This window comes from Phycodurus eques, chromosome 10, assembly GCF_024500275.1.
Source record: "Phycodurus eques isolate BA_2022a chromosome 10, UOR_Pequ_1.1, whole genome shotgun sequence".
Classification (NCBI taxonomy): Eukaryota; Metazoa; Chordata; class Actinopteri; order Syngnathiformes; family Syngnathidae; genus Phycodurus; species Phycodurus eques.
This window is the reverse complement of record NC_084534.1, coordinates 4482875-4510389: the sequence shown is the minus strand read 5'-3', so window position 1 is coordinate 4510389 and position 27515 is coordinate 4482875. Positions and strand designations below refer to the sequence as shown.

Here is a 27515-nt window from a genome sequence, read left to right as displayed (position 1 = left end):
CTGCTATGTGGACCACTACACTACAAATAGCACTGTCATGATCCCTCCTTGAACATTTGTCATACTGTTTTGAACCACGATATATGATCTGGTAAATTATGTTTCACCACAAATGTAATAAGAATATCGTCAAAGATGACAGTGTGGTGTCCCAGTGAAATGATCCATCCATTCATCCATCCATCCATCCATCAATTTTCTACCGCTTATCCTGTTCAGGGTCACAGGAAACCTGTAGCCTATTCCACATGACTGGATGCACAAGCAGGCCATGCCTGTACATCACTATTTGGCCTGTGCTACCTCAAACAGTGTAAAAATAATTGATCTAAAATTGTTATGAAGATGACAGCATGTACTGAATTTAACTCAAGCTACAGAACCCATGATACATGCAATGGAATATAACAACCAACATAGCTCGAACAACTAGGGAGCGAAATCAATAGGACAATGTTCTATTACAGTCTGATTTTTATTTTTATTTTTATTTTTAAACACTGCTACAGCTGACTTTTTGCCACCTTGGACATACGACAACAGTCCCTGACATTTGAATAAAATGGGTTGAGAATTGTCACCTGTATAGCATTGACAGGAAACATCGTAAAATGAAGCCAAACATTAATCATTGCGGTCCTCGCCTGTGGAACAGCCGACCTGAAGACCTGAGAGTAGCTATGGTATTTTTTAAAAGTAAACTGAAGACATATCTTTTTTAAGCCTTGCTGTCAACTATACTTGAATTTTTAGTAGATTCTATCTTTGTATTTATATTTTGATTGCATATTTATTGATTTTAACCTCATTCTCGTCCTCTTATTGTTAACTTTGTTCAATCTGTTTCTGTTTGATTTTATTGCACCTTTTCTTGTCTAAATGTTTTACTTTTTTTAAATGTGTCTAATTGCTTTTATCTGCATGTTATTTTATTCTATAAACTGGTATTTCTTCACAACAGAGAGCTGATAGTGGTTTCTAATTTCACTTCATGTGTGTATGCTTAGAATATTTGTTCTATTTTGTTCCTTTTTATTATGTACAGCGCTTTGTGCTGCATTTCACATGCATGAAAAGTCATATAAATAAAGTTTTGATTTATTGATGTAGTGATCTATGGCAGGGGTGGAGAATCAATTAAAGGGGCCATGTAAGAAACTGAAACAACCGTTTCAGTTTCTTACATGGCCACATGCTAACCTCAATTATGTTAAATATGAATTTGTCTTTTTATAAAGCACTAAATTGTATTGGTTTGAGAAGCTGCTACTTGTGAAGCCTTAGTATATGTTGTCATAATTAGGCAATACAAATTTAAATTAAACAGTTCAAAATATATAATTAGTCACATTAAAATGACTTATCTACACACATTAATACATGACTTTCAGGTTGCGAGCGCCGGTCAGAGACTGTGGACGGGCTGGATGTGGCCTGCGGGCTATACTTTGCCCAGGTATGATCTATGGATCTGTTGGACCATACAGTATCTAAATCCTCCGTAGTACTGTCGCTTGGTAGTGATTAGTTAGCCCAATGACATCCATCCATCCATCCATTTTCTGAGCCGCTTATCCTCACTAGGGTCGCGGGCGTGCTGGAGCCTATCCCAGCTGTCATCGGGCAGGAGGCGGGGTACACCCTGAACTGGTTGCCAGCCAATCGCAGGGCACATACAAACAGACAACCATTCGCACTCACAGTTACACCTATGGGCAATTTAGAGTCTCCAATTAATGCATGTTTTTGGGATGTGGGAGGAAACCGGAGTGCCCGGAGAAAACCCACACAGGCACGGGGAGAACATGCAAACTCCACACAGGCGGGGCCGGGGATTGAACCCAGATCCTCAGAACTGTGAGGCTGACGCTCTAACCAGTCGTCCACCGTGCCGCCGCCCAATGACATGAAAAACAATATTCATCTGTTTGATAACCGCTTGATCCCAACCATCTGTTTGATAACCGCTTGATCCCAACGGTGAAAATCCGATATCTTAAATTAATTGCTCCCTTAATATAATTTAAGACAATAATAGAAGCTCATTAACTGACACTTGTAGTTTAAGGAGCGATTAATGGTAGATGAAACAATAAAAGACTTGCTTCTGCTTCATAAATGACATGTCCCGCAGCAATGAGAGCTATGTTATTTGATCGTATAAGTAAGGTTCATAAAGTAGTCAGCCAGATGATTTTACATTAAGTATAGCTGAAGCTGAACTCTAACTCGCTAACTCATTCAATTGTATATTTGATGCAGTTTTGCAAGAAGCTTATCTGCAAAGCCAGTACTGACATCAGCAATAGAAGTCATAGTTTTTTGAGAAAATGCAATATGTTTACACCAAGATCAGGGAGACCAATTGGGGCTTCCTTATATATAAAAAGAGAAAACAAATCACGTGGTAATGCTCATTTCCTGGGTCAATTTCTATCACAGGCTTTAGACCTTGTTGAAGAAGCAGGACCACAGTGACTCCAAATCAGTATAATTTAAAAAAACACGGCACTGTTCCGGACTACTAAATCTACATTATGCATTATTAATTTATTCACATTTCATTTCATTTATTTATAGTCAATAAACATGAACTGTCTTGTTCTAAATGTATTGAAATCTGCACTACAGAGCATAATGCTTTGCAAAAATAATCCACAGTGATGGTAATATTGTATGGTGTACATTGGTCTGGTTACAGAGCCACTTGAAATGTTCGCTTCTTTCTTGCATAGACAATATTATTGTGTAAATGCCGCAGATTTGGGGGAGCAGTCAATTGCCATTAAAACACCAGGAATGTCGACAGAGCCTGTGAAGTGAATGTTCATTTTACCAACATAGAATAAACTACTTCCTTACGGTCCGTTTTATCTGATAGCCGTTATATCAGGGTACGTTTTATTGAGGTCCCACACATATATTAGCTCATGCGGTCCGGTTGGGCACAGACCAAAGCGGCCACATGGATCCCCCTTCCCATGGGCTCACTACCTGTTGGAGGGCCCAAGGGAGTTGGGTGCAGTGTGAGCTGGGTAGCGGCCGAAGGCAGGGACCTTGGCAGTCTGCTCCTTGGCTACAGAAGCTGACTCTAGAGACGTGGATTGTCACCTCTATGGCAGGGAAGGAGCCTGAGCTGCTGTGCGAGGTTGAGAAGTACTGACTAGATATAGTGACTGAAATAAGTATTTAACACGTCACCATTTTTCTCACTAAATCCAAAGGTGATATTGACATGAAAATTTCACCAGATGTTGGGAACAGCCCAAGTAATCCATACATACAAAGAAAGTCGAACAAATAAGATCATAAATTAAGTTATGTGTAATAATTTGGAATGGCACGGGGAAAATGTATTGAACACGCCAACTGGTATTTATTTAATACTTTGTACAAAAGCCTTTGTTTGCAATGACAGTTTCAAGACGCCTCCTGTATGGAGAAACTAGTCGCATGCATTTCTCTGGTGTGATTTTTGCCCATTCCTCCACATAAGCAGTCTTCAAATTTTGAAGGTTCAGTGGGCTTCTTTTATGGACCTCGAGTTTCAGCTCTTTCCATAGAATTTACATTGGATTCGGGTCAGGTGATTGGCTGGGCCAATGTTTTGGATCATTTTCCTGATGAAATGTCCACCCTCGTTTCATTTTCATCATCCTCGTAGATGGCAGCAGAGCTTTGTCAAGAATTTCTGGGTATATTTGCCCATTCATCCTTCCTTCACTAATGTGAAGTTAACCAGTACCATTTGGTGAAGAGCAGTCCCACACCATCAAGAGCAGTCCCACACCATCATGTTCCCACCTCTGAACTCTGCCATTTCACCTCCAAATGTCGTGTGCATTATGGCATCCAAAGAGTTCAATTTTGCTCTCATCAGACCAGACTATATTCTCCCAGTATTTAACTGGCTTGACCAAATGTTGTTCAGAGAACTTTAAATGAGCTTTGACATGCTTTTTTTCCCCCCAGCAATGGGGTCTTGCGTGATGAGCATGCATACAGCCCATGGCGGCAGAGTGCATTACTCAGATTTCCTGGTGACAACAGTACCTGAAAATTACAGGTCTTTTTGAAGCTCTCCATAGGTGGTCCTTGGCTCTTGGAGAACATTTCTGATTATTCTTAGCATTTCTGTCAGAAATCTTGCATGGAGCACCTGATCGAGGCAAATTTATGGTGGTATGATTGGCTTTTCACTTGATGTGTCTTGACTCACACCTTGGCAACAAGACCTTTTTGTAGGCCATCAATTAGGACTGAACCAGCTGATATTCATTTGGACTGACAAGGGCGTGGATTCCTGATGATTATTTATAGATTTTAGGGGTAGGGGGTACAACCTAAATTGGTTGCCAGTGAATAGCAGGGCACATACAGTATTGACACACAACCATTCACACACATGCATGCCTCCAGACAATTTAGAGTCTTCAATTAACCTGAGAAACAAGTTTATGAAATATAGGAGGAAGAACAAAACTCACACAAGTACAGGGAGACCATGCAAACACCACACGGGAAAACCGGGAAACCCAGAGCTCTGAGGCAGATGTGCTAACCACTAACACACAATGCCACCGACTGGGAACCAGTCCTTCGGCAATAAGGCTAACGACTGATGTTATTTTCATTTTCTCATTCAAAGCCTCTTGAGGTTTGCAATTATGTGGTAGATTATTATATGTACTTGGTCACATTCAACAAGCTGTCCAAAATGTTAATTGAATGTGACTTGCAAAACCAGAGGGACTAGGGTTAAAGCATTAGAACAGAATATGATGAAAATCAAGGTCTTCAAGCTATACTGTATGTTGCTCTTATTATGTGGCAACTCAAAGGTGACGCAAAGAAAGTTAAATTAACGTTGGCTGTTTTCCTTTGAAAAGACGGGTAGGCCAAGAAAATAACAGTCAACATTTTGAGAGCCGTAAAGAAAGACCCTAAAACACTAGTTGGTTATGAATGTCAACAAAAATACACATTGTATTAGAAGATACAAACCACTCATTAGGCAGAAGATTAGGAAGGCCAGAGTGGAATTTGTTGAAAAGTTAACAAACGAGCCACAACAAAACTGGAACAAAGTTTTTGGATTGAAATGACAAATTCTACCCTTTACCAAGTTGATGGAAAGGCAATAAGCTTTGAAAAAGACATAATCTGTGAAACTCACTGAAGGTAATATCATGGCTTGCTTGGCTTCTTCTGGGACTCACTAATCTTCATTAATGAGCAACAGGATGGCAGCAGTGAAATGAACTCAGAAACAAAAGAAAAAGAAAAATTTGTCTGCCAATTAAAAAGAAAAGAAGCAACCAATTTGATTAGGAGATCCATCATCATGCAGCAAGACACGGAGCCAAAACATAATGCCAACACAACAAAAGAGTTCATCAGGGACAAGAAGAAAATGCTCACATTTTACCTGCTAAGGAGAAGACTGAAGGGAACATCCTGCCCAAAACAAGCAATAAGAGAATGCTGTGAAAGCCTATAAAAGCATCGCAAAATAATAATTCCAAAATGTTGTGTTTGCAGTTATTGCATTTAAAGGATTTTTAACTAGATACAATATTAAGTCTAATTAACCTTTCTGTTCCAGTCCTAAAAAATGTGTCACTCCCTTACAAATAATGACATCTTCAAAGTTGTGTATCAGATCCACCTTAATACAGTACTTGGGAAAAAAAAGATGAACTGCTAATCCTTTGTCCCATATCCATCAAACCTAAAAGTTTTTGGTCGACAGCAAAAATAGTGGAATTGTTCATTAATGTTCTAATACGTTTAGAGGGTAGTGTATTTGTATGTTTGATTTATTTTGTGTCTTTTTCAGACCTGGAAAACTTCAAAACCCATAGAAGAAGTTCTGTTTCAGTCCGAGAAGGTCAAGGAGTGGTTCTGTTATGCGGCCCACCACCACATTCTGGAGGTAAAAAAACCTAAAGTGTTGCATTAGCTTTAAACAATGTTTCAGGCAAAAGTAGATGTATTCGTTTCCAGTTCGAAGTATACACTTGGGATGTTGAGAGTATTAATAGTTAAATAGTTTGAGAATTACCAATAATATTTTGTTTTGTTTATAATTAATACTCCTGGCGGCACGGTGATCGACTGGTTGACACATCTGCCTCACAGTTCTGAGGACCCGTGTTCAAATCGTGCCTCGCCTGTGTGGAGTTTGCATGTTCTCCTCGTGCCTGCTTGGGTTTTCTCCAGGTACTCTGGTTTCCTCCCACATCCCCAAAACATGCATGGTAGCTTAATTGAAAGACTCTAAAGTGTGTGAATGTGCTGTAATTGGCTGGCGACCAGTTCAGGGTGTACCCCGCCTCTCGCCTGAAGATAGCTTTGATAGGCTGTACAGAAAATGGATGGATGGGTGTGAATGTGAGTGCGAATGTTTGTTTGTTTATACTGTGTGTGCTGTCACGATACAATTGTATCAATTTTGACTGGACCCAGAAGCAGGCAGAGGCTGAAGAGGTTTGTGGAGAATGGTTTATTGAGATTGTGTTTGGGGTCCGTAATGGCGGACCGTCGAGACAGGGGACGTGCAGGCGGGGCGGCGGTGGCATGAGCAGGTGGAAGGGCTTGACGGTTGGTTGGAGAGATCAGCAAGACGGGGAGCATGGACGGAGCACTGAGGACGAGGAAGAACATGAAGGTCAAAACAATTGCGAGAAATGGCGTAGTTTACGTGCGAGTAGAGAGCTGTTGTACTATGCGTGAACGTTAATACTCTGGCAGTGGAGTCCTGGATCTGGCAGGCTTAAATGCAGGCAATGATAAAGGCTGATTGACAACAGGTGTGCGGCCAAGGTGGTGCTGATTACTGGGAAGAGAGAGAGAGGGATAGAGAGTGGCCGAGAGGGGCGCAAAGCACCACCCAAGCTCCAACAAAGGAACTGCAAGGCACAGCTCATAACATGGCTCATAACATGTGCCTTGCAATTGGCGAGAGACCAGTTCAGGATATACCCCGCCTCTCGCCCGAAGATAGCTGGGATAGGCTCCAGCATGCCCACCACCCTTGTGAGGATAAGCAGTATGGAAATGGATGGATGGATTACTGGAAACAAATTATTGTCACATTTATATGTCATAAAGTCAGCTGCTCTGTAATATCCTTTACAGACCTACCTACCTACCAGAGTTAGGTAAAGTATCCAAATATTGTACTCAAATAAGAGTACAATTGTTTTAGAAAAACATGAATCGAGTAAAAGTAAAAACTGTTCCGACCAACAGCTACTAGCAGTTCCGACCAACAGCTACTAGCAGTTCCGCTAGTAGCTGTTGGTTGCGCAGCACTCGAATCTTTAGTCAACATTACCACAATACGAACGAATGTAGTGAGAGCATAGTAGCGCAAAGTAACTAGCGCTCCTTCCGAAGACTTGAGTTTGAGTAAGTTGCATTGAAACTACTCAGACAAGTAAAAAATTTTTCCAAAATGTTTGTCATGTAAATGTAGCGGAGTAAAAGTAACGCGGTCAGGGGGGTAGCATCAAATTCTGGGCCCCCCACAACATAACCCGTTAAATAGTCACACTTTTTCACACTGTTTGAGAATCCGTGTATGTGGCACATGCAGAGAACTCGTCAATTATCAGAAGTTAATGCTTATGATAATGTTAACCAGTATTGGGAAGTCTGCGATTGGCTGGGAACCAGTTCAGGGTGTACCCTGCCTCCTGCCCGATGACAGCTGGGATAGGCTCCAGCACGCCTGCGACCCTAGTGAGGAGAAGCGGCTCAGAAAATGGATGGATGGATGTTGGGAAGTAACAGAGTACAAATACTTAGTTAAAGGACTTAAGTAATTTTGTACTTTGGTTCAGTATTTATCTGACAACATTTTATTTTTACTTTCTCCATTTAAAAACAGATAACTGTGCTTTTTATATTGTCAGGTCAGATTTTGACGGTATGATAACCATGAGCAAAAATATTGCAGTTTCACAGTATCACTGTACTGCAAGTTCAGCTCTAAAATGTATTATTTTGAAATGTTTGATTAGATAGCAACTTTTTTGTTGTTGTTTTGGTAGCATAAAAGTTGAGCCAACGCTAGCTAGATCTTAGATTGAAAAAACATCATGCGAGGTGCAACTTGATTTCTTATCTTCTCAGTACGGGTATACTATGTAGGAAAATAAAGTAGGTAAACTATTAAGTGCAGAGATTTTTCTTCCCGTTTTGCCATGTTATCAAAAGGGGTATTGTATATCTATATATATATATATATATAGAACAGGCCCATGGGCTACTTGTGTGTCCTCGGGTGCAACCTGGGGCGTCAAGCACCATGTTGTTGACCCCTGATGTAGTCTATCTCACTTTGGCACAAGGAAATAACAACACAATAATGAGGCAATCATCTATACAGTTTGCCAAACTTCATTTTCAAGGATCTCCTTGCATTTTAATCACATTCTGTATATGAGTGGCACATTCAAGGAAAACCTCTACACATCACTCTTCAGTACCATATGTTTTCAGACCTTCCCATAGTGGTGGAAAGCCCAAGGCTGTCGTGGGTTTCCACCTGCCAGAGAGGGGTCTCAGAGGACACATTATGCATGGCAGACAGCTGTCTTGGCCCCTGGATGGAGCATGTGCCCATCCACGCAGCAACACATGTTTGAACAGAAGAAAGAGATGGAAGATGAGTGGGGATGGTGACAGAGTGGGACCAATTTCAAGGGAATTACAGTGTCTTCCCTGCTCATAGGAGGAAGTCACATCTGCTGTAGAACGTTACTCACCATGTTGCATGAATGCGTATGAATGTATGTGTTCAATTGGTAAGTCCCTGTTTTAGCTCGTTATTCCATTTCTGTCATGTTCCTGCTTCTGTATATAAATGAAAGCAAGTCTTTGTACTGCATCATGGCCTTGTGCATTCCACAGACTAAGAACAGAGCAAACATAAAATCAAAATGTATTCCCAATACAGTCTGCAGTCTCTGGAGCAATGAAGCAGTTTATTTGGCATCCACAGTTTTTGAATTAGGTGCTCCATCATAACACTTGAGTTTCAGTGCCAGTTTTTAGTCTCTAAACTTTAAATGAACTAACATAATATTTTTTTAAAAGATAGCTCACAATTTGGTGCCACTTCTCCTCACTAGGGTCGCGGACATGCTGGAGCCTATCCCAGCTATCATCGGGCAGGAGGCAGGGGTACACCCTGAACTGGTTGCCAGCCAATCGCAGGGCACATACAAACAAACAACAATTCACACTCACATGCAATTTAGAGTTGTCAATTAACCAACTAAGCATGTTTTGGAAACCGGAGTGCCCGGAGAAAACCCACGCAGGCACGGGGAGAACATGCAAACTCCACACAGGCAGGGCCGGGGATTGAACCCCGGTCTTCAGAACTGTGAGGCAGACGCTCTAACCAGTCGCCCAACGTGCCGCTCTAGTTGCTATACTACAGAATACATATTTATTTGGGACCATTTATTGGAATTAGTGTTTGTTTACATGCCGAAGAATAGACTGGCTGATTTTTTTTTTCTTCCATACTGACAAGTTTATTACTGCAGTGTGTTTGGTAAATGATTCATTGTCAGGTCTGCAGGTCAAATTTCAACATCTTACTCTGAAGCTTTTTTTTTCATTTTAGAAGAAGTCTCGTCGGTTATCCGATAATTGTGATATAAACAGAACAGCAAAGTCCTCATGTCAATTTTAATATGTTTAGACAGACTTCCTTTTCAGAATCAGGTCTCTGTGTCAGAATGTCTGCCTTTTGAGAACAAGCACTGGTGCTCCACACTGTCCAGTAGGTCTGACGTTGGAGTCACAACGCGTTACATGAGCTTAACCTACAGTAGCTCATCAGATCCAGCTGGCTGCTGTAGTACAGTTTGAATGTTCAAACACAGATGGCATGCAATGTTTTCATTTGGAAACGGTATGTTCCAGTTGGGCAGCACGGTGGCCGACTGGTTAGAGCGTCAGCCTCACAGTTCTGAGGACCCGGGTTCAATCCCTGGCCCCGCCTGTGTGGAGTTTGCATGTTCTCCCCGTGTCTGCGTGGGTTTTTCTCCGGGCACTCCGGTATCCTCCCACATCCCAAAAGCATGGATGGATGTTCCAGTTGACTAGGGAAACGCCATCTCAGATGATATCTAATACAGTATTCCAATCACGCCTGTGAATTATAATGTGTTTGGTTTTGGTGACTTTTGGATTTTTGAAGAACACACTCATGGGTATGTATTGCATGGGACTAAATTGTCTTTTAGAAACGATGATAGAAGGAATAAAAGATACAAAATATTCACTACATTTCTTCAAACATTATTGTATGCTGTATGTTTGTTTTAAAATGTTTAAGCGGATTTGATCTTCAGTAATGCACGCATAGACAAACAACCAGGCGAGCCGCGGTTGTCAGAGATTACCGATCGATAGAAAAGATACATTCACATTGAATAAAGCCCATGAAGATGTTAACATGCTAACTTTTATGGGTTACATACATTTGATTGAATGAACTCTGATGCTGGTCAAACTAATGTTGTGTAGCTTTATTATTATTTTTAAAAAATATATATTTTTAATAATATCATGTGAATAATGCTGCACTTGACATCAACTGCAGCCTGGTCATCTTGGACAGGGATGTGATCCCTTCTCAAGATGTATTTATCTTTCCAAAATATGGTTTCTCTAAGTTTTTCCTTGCTGGTTTAGACCATGGGATGTTGTCGATCTCTGTGAACTGTAAGCTTGTGAAGCCCTTTCAGACGCTTTTGGGCTTAAGGGCTAAATACAGTAAATAAACCTGATTTAAGTTAAATCATCATAATTCAGAGCAATTTTGCCAATTTTCTGATCTGAAAGTACATGGAGAATAGTAAGATTCAGATCACAAACGTTAAACTAATTAAGTGCACTGTACACATATGGTACTTACCCTACTACTACCATCTACTGTACATTTCATTCACATGTGTTCCTGTTCCCCCCCCCCCCCCCCCCCAAGGATTATACATCCTGATTATCAAATGACACATTTTTGATTCTGCCACAATCCATTTTCAGTATTCCCATGCCTGTCTGAATTTAAAAATATCACATCACTGTCACTCCATGCCTTCCACGCTCTTGGAGGCTTTTCTTCAAAACATGTTGAGTTTTGACATTGTACAGCACAGTTACCATCGTGACAGGCAGCCAGCAACATGACAGCACTATAAAATAGGATATGCTGAATTTCCAGGAAGTGACACTCAGTTGATTAGAGTTCTGAATCATGTAACAAAAGGTCACAGAGGAGTTGAAGTGAAGCACACAAACATTTCCTCGGCGATGTGTAAGTGACAGCCATCCTAAATATTCCTTTAAGCTTCCTTTAAGCTTCTTTTAAGTTTACAGTACACATTGGTGCTGCTATTGCATTTGGAGTGTCTGAATGTGCACACGCATGGGCAAACTGAGTGGGAAATCGTTCACTTCCTTAAACGTTCTCTGCTCCTGCTTCTGTTTCATTTTGGCTATGACGCTGTATAAACATCTGAATCCAACTTGCTGGGCTTCAATCTCATGTCATTTCCTCAGGCTCTCTGTGCTTCTAGAAACACACAAATCCTCCAGGGTCTGTGGAGATTTCATCCCAGAGAAAATGTACTGCCATACCTGTTGGGCAAGTTTTAAAATCGCAATTTTTACAACCATGACAGCTTTAAACATATAAACTAGCTCTGGGAGGCATTTTTCTGGTAAATTCCAATATCCTAATTTAAAAACTGATGCAATATGCTTAAAGCTACAAGCAAAGCCGGTCATCAGTTGGATAAAGGTACTACAGCAGTAGTAAATATACTAGTCAATTTTACAACCACGTACAAAAAATTATGTGAAGTTCTAATGTGATGGGTGAATGAATGTGTAATTCTCTGGTATGCGCCAGGAGAGCTACTAAAGCATTGTTATCCTAGACCCTCGTAGCATCACGTGAAGAACCGTTGAGGATTCATGTTGTCATAGATGTCTCACCTTGCTCATTGTTTACCTGTTGAAATGATGAGGCAAGCCAGAACTCAAGTTACAGTTTTGTCTTGGGTCTTAACATTAGTCACAGTATTCTAATGTGCTTATGACAGCAGCAACCACCTAAAAACAAATAGGAAAAAAATAAATAAAATAACAATGGGCCCTTCACTAACAGCTCTTACAGGCCAATGTGTTATTTATTATCGTATATACATCCATCCATCCATTTTCTGTACCACTTATCCTCACTAGGGTCCCGGGAATGCTGGAGCCTATCCCAGCTATCTTTGGGCGAGAGGCGGGATACACCCTGAACTGATCGCCAGCCAATCGCAGTATAGTATATATAGTATAGCTGAATTAGAACATCATCATTATGATGTGTTCAATCCACAAACTCTTAAAATAGACATGTTATATAATTATTTTCAAGACTTAAAAGGTTCCTTGGTGTCTTGATAAAAAGTATATGCCATCCTTCTGTCATAATACACAAAGGATAAATAATTAAAGTACATTTAGCATCCGCTTGACTCATTCCGGTTGAAATGACTCAATTTTGGGGGGGCTGTTTTGTCTCATCCAAATGCAGAGTACGGCTTTTGTAACCATGACGACCTGGGCAGAGCCAGGGTATTGCGAAGAAGCTAGGGCATACTTACTCAGTGTTGCAATTTAATGACTTTGGGAACTCTTCCGATCGCTCTACCGACTTTTTTTTATGTGTTGTTATTGGAGATATCTGGAGATGATCATCCTTCCATGTCCAGACTGCAAATGAATAGCCCTTGTGCACAGTTACCCACTAAATTAATTTTAATTAGGGATGATACCATTCACAAAATTCTTCATGGCTCTCTCACCGACATTTTCAGAAGTGGGCCGCTAATAGAAGATTTACTTTCACCCTTGATGGGTGGGCAGGCACATCAGAGACCAAAGGCTATTTGTATACAAGCAATTAAAAAGTCAATTATACCCCACCTTTGTGTCTGTTGAATGAATAACTCTAAAATTTAAAGGACAAAACTAGGCAGCTACTGTACATGAGATGCCGATCCAAATTAGTATTGCCTGACCTCGGTGGAGAGCTGTGCTTCACTTTATCCAAATGAAATTATCTTTGTCAAGGTATACAATACATTGTGCAGTTATATTTAACATCATGGCGTCTGGTTTACACAGAAATCTGACTGATTTCCCCTTTGGTTGTCACAGTGGATCAGTGGCAAAAATGTGTGAGTCTGTCTGGCTCTCTCTCTTTCAAAGGCATTAAAGGACTGCAAATGTAACTTTACTTTGACTTAAATTGAAGATGTAATGCTTCTGACCTCTGTTTTATAATGCTCAGAGACCTTTGAGGAGCACTCAAGCCTGAAATCACTTTCCTTTGTTTGTGAATGTTTGTATGTGTGTATTTTTGCCGCTACCTGAGGGTTTATTAAGACAGAACATGTGCATCATGACCAGTCCTGTAAAGGAGACAGTAGACCAGAAAAGCCCGGAGCAGATATGACAATGTTGTACTTCGCTACACAATGAAGCCTTTAAGTCCTTCAGCAGAGTAAGTGGAGTGTCTTGGCTCCTTCTTCTTTTTAATTTTTTTTTTAAATCATACCACCCCCCCCCCCCCCCCCCCTTTCAGTTAAAAAATGGGTTAACTCACTCATTTGATCAATGTCATGTATCTCATGAAAGCATAAGAGTATATTATGAGCTGCGTGCCATTTGTACTGCTGGTGGATGCCTTCTTTAGTCTCAGTGGGGTACAAGTATTATTAGTATTGTGTTGAGTCAACTGATCATACCTGTACATAAATGGTTAATTTCCTGAAATACATACTACCAAGCTTTTGATTAATCAGTATCAATCAATGACCAAAAAAACAACTCTTCAAGATCGTCGACCTCCACCAAGACATTTCGAACATGCAATATCACAGACTGAACAACTATGGCAACGATCTTAAAACTTCGATTAAATTATATCCTGCTCCTGCATGTTTTTTCATGTCATAAAATCACACCTAAATGCAACAAACCAGATCTGAAGAGAATGTACATATTTACATACAGTAGATAAAAGCATTCAAACGTCAAATTCGATTTCCCATGTTTAATTTAAATGCTAGTTTACACTGCTTTGGCCAGGTTCCTCTGGATTAAACGTGGTATGATATGACAACAGGTTATGTATTCACATAACAAATGTTAAAGTCCCAAAAATTTATAATTTTCAATACATAAACATTATGTAAACAGCCACACAATAATGGCAAAATCTTTGGAAGACGACCCATCAAACCAATGTGTCTTTGATGAAAGCATACTACCCTTTGGTAGTGTTTGTATTTCTAATGAGTTGATGCCAACCAATTTTAATGACTTTTATTTTTTTATTTTCCCAAAAAGAACTCTTTATAATGCCAAAACGTGTAGTAGTATCATACATTTTGCATTAGGTTCAGTCATTAGGGCTCATACTGTACCTGATTTTGTGTTGGCAGATGGCTGCTTTGCTTGATTGCTCCTCTTTTGGTTTTGTTGTCACACATATTGTTGAGGAGTCATTGTAGATCCCCTTGGGATATTGTCAGTCGTTTGCTTTACACAGGGACAGCAGCAGAAAGATTGGCAGACCACGCTCTGTGTCGTGTAGACGTTAATCACATTTTCAGAAAAAATGAGCATCTGTTTTTTTTCCCACTTTTATTGTTTTATTTTATAATACAGGGTGAGCTGAACTGAGTGGCAAAATATACAAGGGTTGTCAGTTGCCCCGCTCTTATTTCATATTGTTGTTCCTTGTTATTCTATTGTTATTCCTATTACTCTGTGTTTTACCTGTACATTTAATGGATCTGAATGTTTCAGTGAAATATTGACAAGAATGTCTGTGTTAACAATGTTTGCCTGTAATGGTAAAAAAATAAATAAATACATAAATACAAATAAAAAGTTTTAAATAATATCAGCTATGAGCTATGCGTCTCCTCTTCATTTTCCTCTTAGTTTGTGACGATGTGTTATGAAATACAAATGGGATGCCTCCCTAAAGCTACTGTTATCAAAGCATTTCGATAGCGTTTTTCATTGGAAAAAAAAAGCATTATTAAAAACCTGTAGAATCGAAGGAAGTTGATGCTGGACTTCCCAGCATGTCAAGCCGCAGTTCGTAAATAGTTGTTAAGAAAAAAAGTGTTGATTGTTAACATTAGTTTTTTTTCTTAACCCCCCTAACCCCCAGTAGTAGTTGTTATGCGATCCGCAAAGGTTGAATCAAGGCAACCGGACTGTTCTTGAAGTTGAAGTTTGTTGTTCACCTTTAATCCAAAAGTCTTCTTCAGTTCTCGTATTTCAGGCGTGGAGTCTCCCTATTTACGCCTCATGGGTATGTTTTATTATAATTACTGTTTTTTAAGTTACGTTTTCCCTTTTTAAGTTACGTTTTCCCTTTTTAGTGTTCTGTTTAGTGACTCCCTGTCCGCTGTGTTAAAAGCTCATTTGAAAGTTAGTTTTCTTTATAGCTTTTTGAAAATAAAGAGCATCTACCTCTAGCAAAGCTGAAGTGCCACGAACCTTTTCCTGTGTGACTCAAGATCATTACAAACCTTGTGTCTAATTTAGCCAGCCAATTTTGACCAGCATGCATTACAACAGACTTGGTTCAATGAAATTAGACCCATATTTTCAGTCAGGCAGCACGGTGAACGACTGGTTAGAGCGTCTGCCTCACAGTTCTGAGGACTGGGGTTCAATCCCCGGCACTACCTGTGTGGAGTTTGCTTGTTCTCCCCGTGCCTGCGTGGGTTTTCTCCGGGCACTCCGGTTTCCTCCCACATCCCAAAAACATGCATGGTAGGTTAATTGAGAACTCTAAATTGCCCATAGGTGTGAATGTGAGTGTGAATGGTTGTTTGTTTGTATGTGCCCTGCGATTGGCTGGGAACCAGTTCAGGGTGTACCGCACCTCCTGCCCGATGATAGCTGGGATAGGCTCCAGCATGCCCGTGACTCTAGTGAGGAGAACCGGTACAGAAAATGGATGGATGGATGGATTTTCAGTCATCATGTTGTTGACATTTGGTTTATTAAAACAAAGTACTGCATCAACCTTACAAATGGCAGGAGTACGTATTTAAAGGACAGTTCTGGTGGCAATGGACATTATTAAAACCGAAAGGTTATTGAACATATTTGTATGACATTTGCCTACACGCGCTACATTTTATTAAGTCTTAACAATGTATACTCGGTATTATTTCAAGTTAATATAATTCATTATAAAGTAGTAGTTTCCTCACCTGATGTGTTAGTATGTTGACTGTGATATATAATTTTCTTGTCTTCTTATCGGTCCTTCTTTTTTGTTAGCCATTTTATCCTGCATCGAGATGTGTCATTTTTAGATAAGGCGTGACGTACACTGAGTTAAGTGGAATATTTGATTCCACATCTTGTTCGGGGCCTGATTATTCCGTGAGGCCTCTCTCAAAGTTGGTTCTTATTATACAGAACGTGTTTTATTCGTAGGGATTATTTTGACCTATGTTGAGGACATAATGCTTCTGTGCTCTATTTTCTAATACTCAGAAACCTTTGAGGAGCACTCAAGACTGAAATCACATTTTCTTTCTCTCCGAGTAGTGCTTTGTTAATATTGTCACCATACTTGCTGCTACCTGAGAGTCTGAAAACACGAGGCATTTGCATCCGTTCCAGTCTTTTTAGTCAATGCAGTTTGACGTATCAGTGGGAGTTACACTGAGCAAGAGGAATGTTTGATTGCCCATCTTGCTCATGGTGTGAATATTCAGAAAGACCTCTCTTTTGAAGTCGGTCCTTAAGAGACGAAAGGTGTTTTTTCATAAGGACTTGTTACAGTGAACGTTGTTTAAGCTTGAAGGACCCATCAAAGTTCTTGGGTGACCACATAGTTATCTGTCTGGGAGGCATCAATGAACTTCAATAACATTTTTAAATACATCTTATGGGAAATACAGTGGATATAAAACATTTATACGCCACAGTTCAAATGTTAGGTTTTATTCATTAATTCATCTTCCCTACCGCTTATCCTGTTTAGGGTCGTGGGTGTGCTGGGCGTCCTATCCTAGCTATCTCCCTTAACTGGTCACCAGCCAATCGCAGGGCACATAAAAACAAACAACCATTTGCACGCACATTCACACCTATGGGCTATTTAGACTTTTCAATTAACCTACCATGTGTGTTTTTGGGATGTGGGAGGAAACCAGAGTACCCGGAGAAAACCCACACAGGCACGGGAGAACATGCAAAGTCCACACAAGCAAGGCCGGATTTGAACCCCAGTCCTCAGAACTGTGAGGCAGATGTGCTATGTTAGGTTTTATTTTAAAAAATGAGTCCAAGATACATCATTTTAAAATATCTTCTACCATTAATATGACCTTTAACCTGTAGAACTTGATTGAAAATTGGCCATAATTCTACAACGTATGTTTGGTGTTAGCACAATATTGCTTATCGACAGTGAAACATTGTGGTGGTCATATCATGCTTTGGGCCTGTTTTTCTTCAGCTGGAACTAGGGCTTTCCAAATAGTTTCAGAACAAAACCTTCAGGCTTCTGCTTGAAACACACAAAAAAAGAAGTCAGGAAAAGCCTACTCGAAGAACATCTGAAATTTATTTGGGATTAATCAGAGGCACTTTACATGCTGGCAGCTACTGTATGTGCTGACTCACATTTAACTCGAGTTATGTGAATGTGATTGGTTAATTCTGAACACAGCCACATCCTGTTATAATGGGGTGTACACATTTCTGGAATCACATTATCACAGTTGTTTATTTTTACTTCCACTCTCAAAAATATATATCTTTTTTTCAATTGAGTTGCACAGGTTAAAGGTCACATTAATAGTGGAAATAGTTTTGAAATGATTTATGTTGTCCTCATTATTTTACTTCACAAAACCCTGGCAGTTGAACAGCAGAGTACTTTTTAATATGAATCAACTGAATCAACTTTCTTTTTGCGATATCTTGTTTTTCTCCTTGTGGTATACTGAAGTAGATGCTGTGCCATGTATTCATTTGGGAGGTGGGCAGGTGCAATCATACTCCAATACACGAGAGAAAAACATCCACACACAACATTGTCCTGCCTTCGAGTGTCTTTCATCTCAATATACATCTGCTTCATCCTCTTGAGTTCTTCTGATCATGCACTGCAGCGAAACCATAATCCCGCCAAAAAAATGAGGATTAGATGCTTGCATGGCCTCGTGTATAATGGTTGCACCCTTTTGCTGCCTGAGGTGTTGCATCATGCTGTTATAAATAGCCAATCATTTGGGAGATGACGAAGGAAAAGGGCACCTACCTGACTGTTTTGTGTAATTGCTAGTCCACTAAAAAGGAATAGGCTAAGGTTTTATTAAGATCAGCAGGGTAAATAGGACATAGTTGTCATTTACACAAGCAGCAGAAGTGCGTGGCAGCAGATTGCATGTTATGATTAACGTTTGATGATTTTGAGACAAACAACATCCATTTTCTACCGCTTATCCGAGGTCGGGTCGCAGGGGCAGTGGCTTAGGCAAGGGAAAATGTCTTCCTGAATTGTTAGTCATAGTAGGGGTTTTTGGAGCTGTGCTTTGTCTGGTCCCTCACCTAGGACCTGTTTGCCATGGGTGACCCTTAACTTAGCCCCGAGGATCATTGGGACACACAAACCCCTCCACCAGGATAAGGTGACAGCTCAAGGAGACAAACAACATTACAATCGAATTAAGTAAAACTGCATCTTGGTTATATTATTGATTCACAATGAATGCATTAATGAATGATGTTGAAAGCTAGAAAGAACAATTTAAGATAAACTACATTATTCATGAATTGTTTTATGTATCAAGCATGCATATATATTATAGATTATATATGTTTATCGTTATTATGATATACAGTATATTGTATTAAAAAATGTGTCTTGCATAACATACTAATGCCAACATCTAACAAATTAAACAGTACTGTATCATGAAGAAGAAAGAATCATGTCAGGTCTGTAGTGAGAGAAGTGAAATTATATTATGTTAAGATTTTGATAAGGACTTTCCATCCTCTGTATTTATTTTAAATGTGCAGAAACCGGACATAAAATGTAAAAAAAACTACAGTCCAACAGTTTCTTTTATCTTTTATCATCTAAATCACTAGGTCTTTAATTGGCATTATTATCTCTAGTGTGTGCGATGTGAAACAATCAAGTGCATTAGCTCTATATTTTTTCTGATTAGTGTCCCTCGTAAATATTTTCATCAGACCTACTACGTGTATCATGGAGACCTAATGGTCCGGAAAAACTGCATTAATTTGATGCATTCTGTTCATTCTTCATGCCTAAAGTATTAAATCGTTATGCAATATGTGCCAAGCATTCATAAGATGTTGAATATAAAATGACAGTGGATAAGTGTGAAGGAACACAAATCAAAGTCGTGTAATTTATAAAACCATTAAGCACAGTTATCGCGGACACATGCATGTTGATAAATGATAATCATCTATCAGGACTCATTGTGGTTGTTTACGACCATGCGTTTGTTCATGTTATTTAAAGGCATGTCTATTATTCAGTGTTTTTCCTCAAAACATGCCTTTCTTTAATGAAACTGGTACTTAAATGTGATTTGGGATGAGTACTCAAACACATATTAATGGGACTGGAAAAGGTTGTTCCACCAGTTTTGTAATGGTAAAGCTTAACTGGCATCGCACTTTTTGGCCTTCAATGTAATCGAAGTGATTTTGATGAATGTGAGTCTCAGATTTTTAACCAAATTGCTGACACCTGTTGATGCTATAAAACCCTGATCTACATGTTTTATTATTTTTTGTTTCAGAAATCTAGCTTGTTTTTTTATAAATTACATCTGTCTTGACAGTACATCATAGATCTTACAAATTTTTGTGAGCACAGGCTCTGTAGTAACACCCACACATTCTCCTGTTTTAGTTGCTTCAGAAAAAGGTAACTTTTCCCACATCTTGTGGCTGTAGATGCATAAAAAAGAAGGGAAACAAAAAAGTCTGGATTTCACTTTCTCTTAAGGCTGTCGCACACCGAGCGACATGCCAGAAGCCGACTGACCTGTTCCACAGTGTTGCGTGGTTTGGCAACTGTTTTCACGAGTGGCTGATCAGTTGACAATTTTGTTTTTGAATCGCTGGCACACACCATCACAGCATCACAGATTACAGCCAATTAAGATGCACATACACTTTCACTCACGTGAAAAATACATTTCACGGTTTTAAGATAGAGAGACACTGACACTGAATGGACACCGCGCTGCCCAAAGCCAAATAATTGGAGTACATATGTAAAGCATCAAATATTGTCTTTTAAATCAATACTTAACAATACTCATTATAAATAATATGCCTGTGGATGAAAAAGTGAAGCTTGTGACCAACATGTAACGAGCAGTATGTACCTCGCTTGGTACATTCAAATGAATGGAGTCAGCGAGCCTCTTTTAAAATATCCACACACTCTCTTTTATTGTCACCCACGACCACTCTGTTTGGCAACCTGCTTCTTCCTTTACTATAAATGTTATGGTTTAATAAAGTACAATATATTGTATTGTATATAAAGCAACACCTATACAGGCTTGCTATTCAGGGCGTCTCTATCGCTCAATGTGCGGAGGGGGTGTCAGCAACTCTCATTTTTTATGCAAAGGTCAGGTCCAATCGGGTTTGACCGTATTGTGCAGACCTGCGACCATCAGTTGCCAACAAGCCCTGTTCATGTGGCCTCTCGTGCATGTCAGAAATAAATATGCTGCTTCCGTGACACAAAGAAGTCCTACAATTAACCTAAAATTAATATAATTTAATCAGGAACAGCCAATGTTTTATTTTGTACATAAACCAAATGAATACAAAGAAAAAGAAAAAATGAGAATACTTCTTCAAAAAACATGACACATCTTGGCAACTTTTTTTATAACAATCTACAATTTAAAAACAGAGAAGAATGCAGTTTTCTCAGACTGGAAGATAGAATGTCACACATACGTAGGTAAACAGTCAGGTAGGTGCCCTTTTCCTTCGTCATCTTATTAGTAATAAATGAAATAATTTTTACCTGCTGTGCTTGGCTTGTCACCCTCATGCAACCTAGATTCCTGGAAAGACACCCAAATGGTGCAGTGCCTTCATTAATGTCACATACACCAGGGTGTTTCCACATAACATGGCATTTCAGTGTGCTACAGAAGCAAAGAAAAGTAGTTTCCAGGGAGACAGTTGTTGGTGAAGAACAGATGACTGCATTTCACTAAGGTTTGGAAGTAAAATGTACCCAAGTAACAGGTGCAAATACAGAATCTTGAAACAAATACATTGTTTGTTTTATTCAAGAGAAATTTATTTTATTGTTTACAAGATGAATGATTTGATGACACGCATGCACACACGCACAATTTAGTCAAATGCAGTTGTGAAGCAGAAAGATTTTAACTTGTTTTTGAATGTGGTCCCTGATGTTGCCAGTTTCACTACCTCGGGCAGGTTGTTCCAGAGGCATGGGGCGTGGATGCAAAAAGCTGCCTCTCTTTCCTCAAAGTGTTACTGAGAGGAATGAGCTGACTGCAATTGCGAATAGGTCTGAGAGTTCTTGACGGAGTGGAATTGATGACCATGTCAGTTACAGTATATACTGAAGTGCAAGGCCATGTAAAGCTTTATAGGGTAACCAGTGAAGTGATTTGAGTACGGGTGATACTGTGTGTTGTGGTTCCCTTGTGCCAGTGAAAACACATAAAGTTGCATTTTGAATTAACTCTAGTCTGTGAATGCTTGAGTTTGGCAGTCGAGTGAAGAAACCATTATAGTAATCTGATCTGCTTGTTATGAATGTGTGGATTAATGTCTCTGAGCCTGAGATTGCACTTTAATTAAGACATATTTTTCAGATGGTAAAATGATAATCTTGTGATGTATTTGATATGACTTTTGTAATTAAGATAACAGTCAATTATTACAACCAGCATTCTTGATTTAGTTTTACTGTCCATGGATGGGGATTTCAGATGTCTTGCAATTTTATATCGGTGAGTCTATACACCAAAGATTAGTATTTTGTCTGTTAAGTTGTAAATAGTTATCTGTCATCCATCGATTAATGTCATTGATACATATAAGATGGTGGTGCCCAGCGGTGCAGCGGCTTTTCAATCTCAAGATTATGTCCCTTGATAACTACTTTGAAGCTGATTTTAGTGACATCTTAATGCCTATAACATGTGTGAAGTATACTGTAGCTTGGACGAACTGCACCAATTTAGTGAGCGATCCATCTATGCTGAAAAGTACTCCCGGCAGACTGCACTTCTTACAAACAAAAGAGAAACACTACACAAGACGTGGCGACACCGGCAAGAGGAAGCGATGCTCGCGGAAGCAGAAGCAAGGCAAATGAGCCAGGGGCTGGCTCCGCGAATGCTAACGAACCGCCGATCACATCACTCTTCCTTGCCAATGTTCGCTCATTTGACAATAAAATTGACTTGCTTCATCTAAAGATTAGTGGTTCCAACGAGATGAGGAATTGTTCTGTACTTTGCCTCCCAGAAACAACTACATGCCAGACTCAGCCTTCGAGATCAATGAATTACAGCTATTCCGAGCCGATCGGGATACCCTTTCGGGGAAAAAACACATTGGTGGACTCTGTATTGTCAACAAAGGTTGGTTCACAAATAGTGCACTATCTACCCCTCGAGTTCACAGCCATGTTTGTAACCATTGTTTACATAGCTCCGGGGGCTAATGCTAATATTAACATGAGCGAGACACTATGGGAACTTCACAACATTAGAATCTCCCTACTACCCAAGCACCCACAGGCATATTACGTGGTTTCAGGCAACTTTAACTATGTAAAATTGAGGGACACTCACCATTTCACCAGCATGTCGCCATACCAACATGGGGAAATAACTGGACTGTGTTCACACAAACATTTGCGCTGCATACAGAGCACTTCCCCACGCAGTTTGTCTACTTCGACCCCATCTCCATCCCGCTGGCACCAGCCTTCAGCCAAATGGCGACATGAACCAAGCCCACAGTCAGATGTGTAGATGTGTGGCCCAGTGATGCAACCTCGTTGCTCCAAGACTGTTTCCAGTGCTCAGGTTGACAATATTCAAGGACGCAGCTACACAGGAAGGAGACGTGGACATGGAGGAATACACTTAATCTGTCCAGGGTTTCATCTCTAAATGTGCTGATGATGTCTCGACCACCAAGACAATTACTGTCCACCCAAACCAGAAGCCCGGGTTGAATGCAGAGGTGACAGCACTGCTGAAGGCTAGGGATGCTGTTTTCAGGGCACGTGATGCATTAATTAGCACACAGGGCAGCAAAAAGAGAGCTAGCTGTGGGCATGTGGAGGGCTAAAGAAGCATATGCAGAAAAAAATTCAGACCCCAACAACTTGAGACCATCTGCCAACAGTATGGGGTGATGCAACAGGACAAAGACCCAAAACCTCGAAATAAATCAACAACTGAATGGCTTTAACAGAAGAAAAGGAAAGGTCTATCACTGGAATCCTGACCAAAACCTGATTGAGATCCTTTGGCATGACTCAAGAGAGTGAGTCACCCAAGATAGTTCAAGAATATTCCATCCATTCATTTTCTGAGCCGCTTCTCCTCACTTGGGTCGTGGGCGTGCTGGAGCCTATCCCAGCTATCATCGGGCAGGAGGCGGGGTACACCCTGAACTGGTTGCCAGGCAATCGCAGGGCACATGCAAACAAACAACCATTCACACTCACATTCACACCTACGGACAATTTAGAGTTGTCAATTAACCTACCATGCATGTTTTTGGGATGTGGGAGGAAAGCGGAGTGCCCGGAGAAAACCGACGCAGGCACAGGGAGAACATGCAAACTCCACACAGGCGGCGCCAGGGATTGAACCCCGGTCCTCAGAGCTGTGAGACAGACACTCTAACCAGTCGTCCACCGTGCCACTAGTTCAAGAATATTGATTAACTGTAATGCCTCCTGACCGTAGGTTTGATGTCCAACTACAGAAAATGTTGGGTTCAAGTTTGTATTGCTGCCAAACGAGGGTCAATTATTTATTAGATCCAAAGGTTAAATTTTTTTTTTTCATCCTACATTGTAATGTTCACATCTTCAGCTTAACCCCAGCAGACGTGAGGAACACCCTGCAAAGGATTAACCCCCACAAAGCCACAGGTCCTGACACCATCCCAGGGCAGGTACTAAAAGACTGTGCCCACCAACTGGCAGAGGTGCGGACAGACATTTTTAACATCTTGCTCCAACTGTCCCTACCTGCCTAAAGACTGCCTCGATTGTCTCTGTACCCAAGAGCTTCCCAGTAATAGGTCTGAATGACTATCAGTCAGTGGCCCTCACTCCGATAGTCATAAGTGATTTGAGAAGATGATCATGGCACAGATCAAAAACTCCATTGACGTCACTTTGGACCCTCACCAGTACAGATACAGGAGGGACCACTCCGCTGATGATACTGTCTCATCTGTGGTCCACACAGCCCTCACCCACCTGGAGAACAAGAACACTTACATCTCGCCTCCTCTTCCTGGATTTCACCTTTCACCTTAAACACCATCATCCCACAGACCCTGGACATTCTAGGGCTGAGTCCATAACTGGGAAACTGGGTTCAGGAGTTTCCGACCAACAGACAACAGACTGTTAGGATCCACAACACTGCACTCCAAAGCACTGGCTCCCCCCAGGGCTATGTGCTGAGCCCCCACCTGTTCATACTACTGATCTATGATTGCTTAGCGAAATTCCCGAGCTTTCATATAGTGAAGTTTGCGGACACCACAGCAATAGTAGCACCAACAACAATGAGTCTGAATACAGAGAGGAGGTAGAACATCTGGTGGACTGCTGCAAAGATAACAATCTTTGCATCAATGTCAAGAAGACCGAGGAGATGGTGGGGGAGCAGCTGTCGAAGTGGTCTTCAGCTACAAGTACCTTGGAGTCCACCTTTCCGAGAACCTCACCTGGTGCCGAAACACTTCCTCTCTGCTCAAGAAGTCACACCAATGTCTCTACTTCCCCCAGAAGCTGTGACATGCTAGACTGGGGAGCAGTGTCTTGAGGAGCTTCTACAGATGTGTGATGAAGACTGTCCTCAGCACCAGCATCACGGTGGAGCACAACATGGGCTTGGCTGCAAAGAGGAAGGAATTACAAAGGACAGTAAAGGCTGCTCAGTAGATTGTGGGGGGGCAGCCTCCCCACCACGATGACATCTTCAGCAGCAGGTGCAGAAAGAGGGCTCTCTGCATCATCCAAGACTCAACCCATCCCGCCCTATCTTCCATCCGCTCTCCTCAGGCAGGAGGCTACAGTGTCATCCAATGACCACTAGGCTAGGCTCAAGACACTCTAGTAGGATTTTATGTTTGTGTCGGAAGCGGCACTGAGGTGAAGCCATATGAGAATGGATCATCTTTTGGAGTCTGTGTTTGTGTGTAGATCATTCACAACTTTAAAGAATGCTGTTTCTGTAAGGCCAAAAACCAGACTGATATATGTAACACAGTCGGGAAAACATGCCTAATTTTTCTTATTGCAGCATATCTATTTTGTTTTGAAAGCACATTTATTTTGACGGTGTCCAACTGTGTTTATGCTTAAACATCGTCTTGGCTATGTTTTTATCACGATACTGATTTCAGAAGATTCTGGATCGGATATTGGATTCTCTCTCGATGGCGATGGTGAGCCTGTGCCCAGAACCAGAACTGTCTTCTTGTCAAAACCACCATGTGGTGACAACTCAACTACTATGAACAGAAGTCTTTTTCAACCTATGATTATAAAAGAACATTGACGCTGACCAAACGACTGAAAATTATTAGGACTTGGGGTATATTTTTTGATACAGTATATTGTAAATTATTGTTGTAAATGTTTAGAAATGCCAGCTTTGAGTTGTAAATATTTTTTTATTTTCTTTCAACAAATAATACAAACTTGTCGTTCATTTCTGTTGTTCAAAGTATACTGTTGAGGAATGGTAAGTTGGAGATGAAGCAATGAAACTTGGATCCTAATGATTACTTTCGTTGTAGTTCATTGACAGCTGTTTTTAGTGATGCGGGAAATGTACCTGACTGAAGAGACTGGTTAATTATACTGTATTTAATACCACCAGTGCAGTTAAAAACTGACAAATTAGTTGGGCAGTGAGCCAAAGCAGCAGGTGGAGGACCTGAGCTGGCCAACAATATTTTGAAGTTCTTCGCTCACATTTTTTTCTCATAGGATAGTAGATGGTGGATTGATAAGTTAATCAACAATGGAAGAAAAGTACTTTATCATTATTAATATATGCATTTGTAATTTTAGAGAAGATGTGCTTGCCTGTTGAATTGCTCTGTTACATTCACTCAGTTTTTCTTTATAGATGTCATCAGGAAACCTTAAAGGTCAGAGGACAAAGATTTTTAAAAAATTCTTGATAACTAGAACCACTTTACAAACCACATCTTCCATTTCAAAGTTTTTATATAGGCGATATACAGCAGTTAAATCAATACATATGATGCAGAATGCACCTTCTGCTTTTTGCATCCAGCACCTTCCGGTCTTCGGCTCTATCTGGCACTGTGACGTCACACGGGTCAAACAGCCTGTTCATTCTATATTGTTTGCTATTGTTCCATGCTGTTGTTTCCGTCCTTGTTCATTTGTTGTCGTAAGATTTAACAATGTCATGATGGTTTATTGTGTGGCATTTGGTTGTACAAATGGTTCAGGCAGTGGCAATAGGTTTTTAGCTTTCCAAGTGAAAACGGAATACATGACCAGAGGATAGGGGAAGTCAATCGACAGGGGAAGAAACGTGGTCAGCTCTGGGTGCCTAGCAACCGTTCCAAACTGTGCTGATCACTTCGAACCGGCGTGTTTTGAGTAAGACTCAGCAGAAAGCATTGGATACAGAGGTAGAGGCTGAAATCAGCTGCGGTGCCAACTATTTTTCTCATTGACCTCAACCACCAGAAAGAGAACTAGATCTTGCACCCGCCACGGTGCCGCGGCGAAGCAGCACAGACAAGAGGTGAGGAGTTCCTTGTATATACCTACGACTCTTATTATGGTTACTATGCAGTGGGCAGTAGGAAAAACGCAGTCCTTGTCAGTACTGTCGTCTGTACGTTTGCCTATATGACAAGCTAACATACACGGCAAAGACTTTCTGTGCGGCGTGTGATAATGCAACTCGAGCAAGGGGCACACAATATATAGGAATACTGCATCCTATGTAAAAGCTTGTACGGGTTCACCGAAACATATATGAATATATAATACGTATAGTCGTGCTAAAAAATATTGGCACCCCATAACATCTTTGTCATCTGACCTTTAAGTTTTGTTTTTGTCCATTGTCTCTATGCCT

The 27515-nt window shown here is 40.6% G+C and overlaps 1 protein-coding gene across 3 annotated transcripts in view; it reads left to right on the top strand.

Annotated features, from left to right (window-relative positions):
• Window positions 1–27515, top strand: part of LOC133408976 (contactin-4-like) — a 227005-nt gene that overhangs the window by 84136 nt on the left and 115354 nt on the right. For 2 of the 3 annotated variants that reach the window (XM_061688418.1, XM_061688417.1), the window contains exon 5: window positions 5840–5935. The exons of the other annotated variant lie outside the window; for it this stretch is intronic. In XM_061688418.1, the coding sequence (XP_061544402.1) occupies window positions 5840–5935 (96 nt within the window). The remainder of the gene's footprint in view (window positions 1–5839; window positions 5936–27515) is intronic. 3 annotated transcript variants of the gene reach the window in all.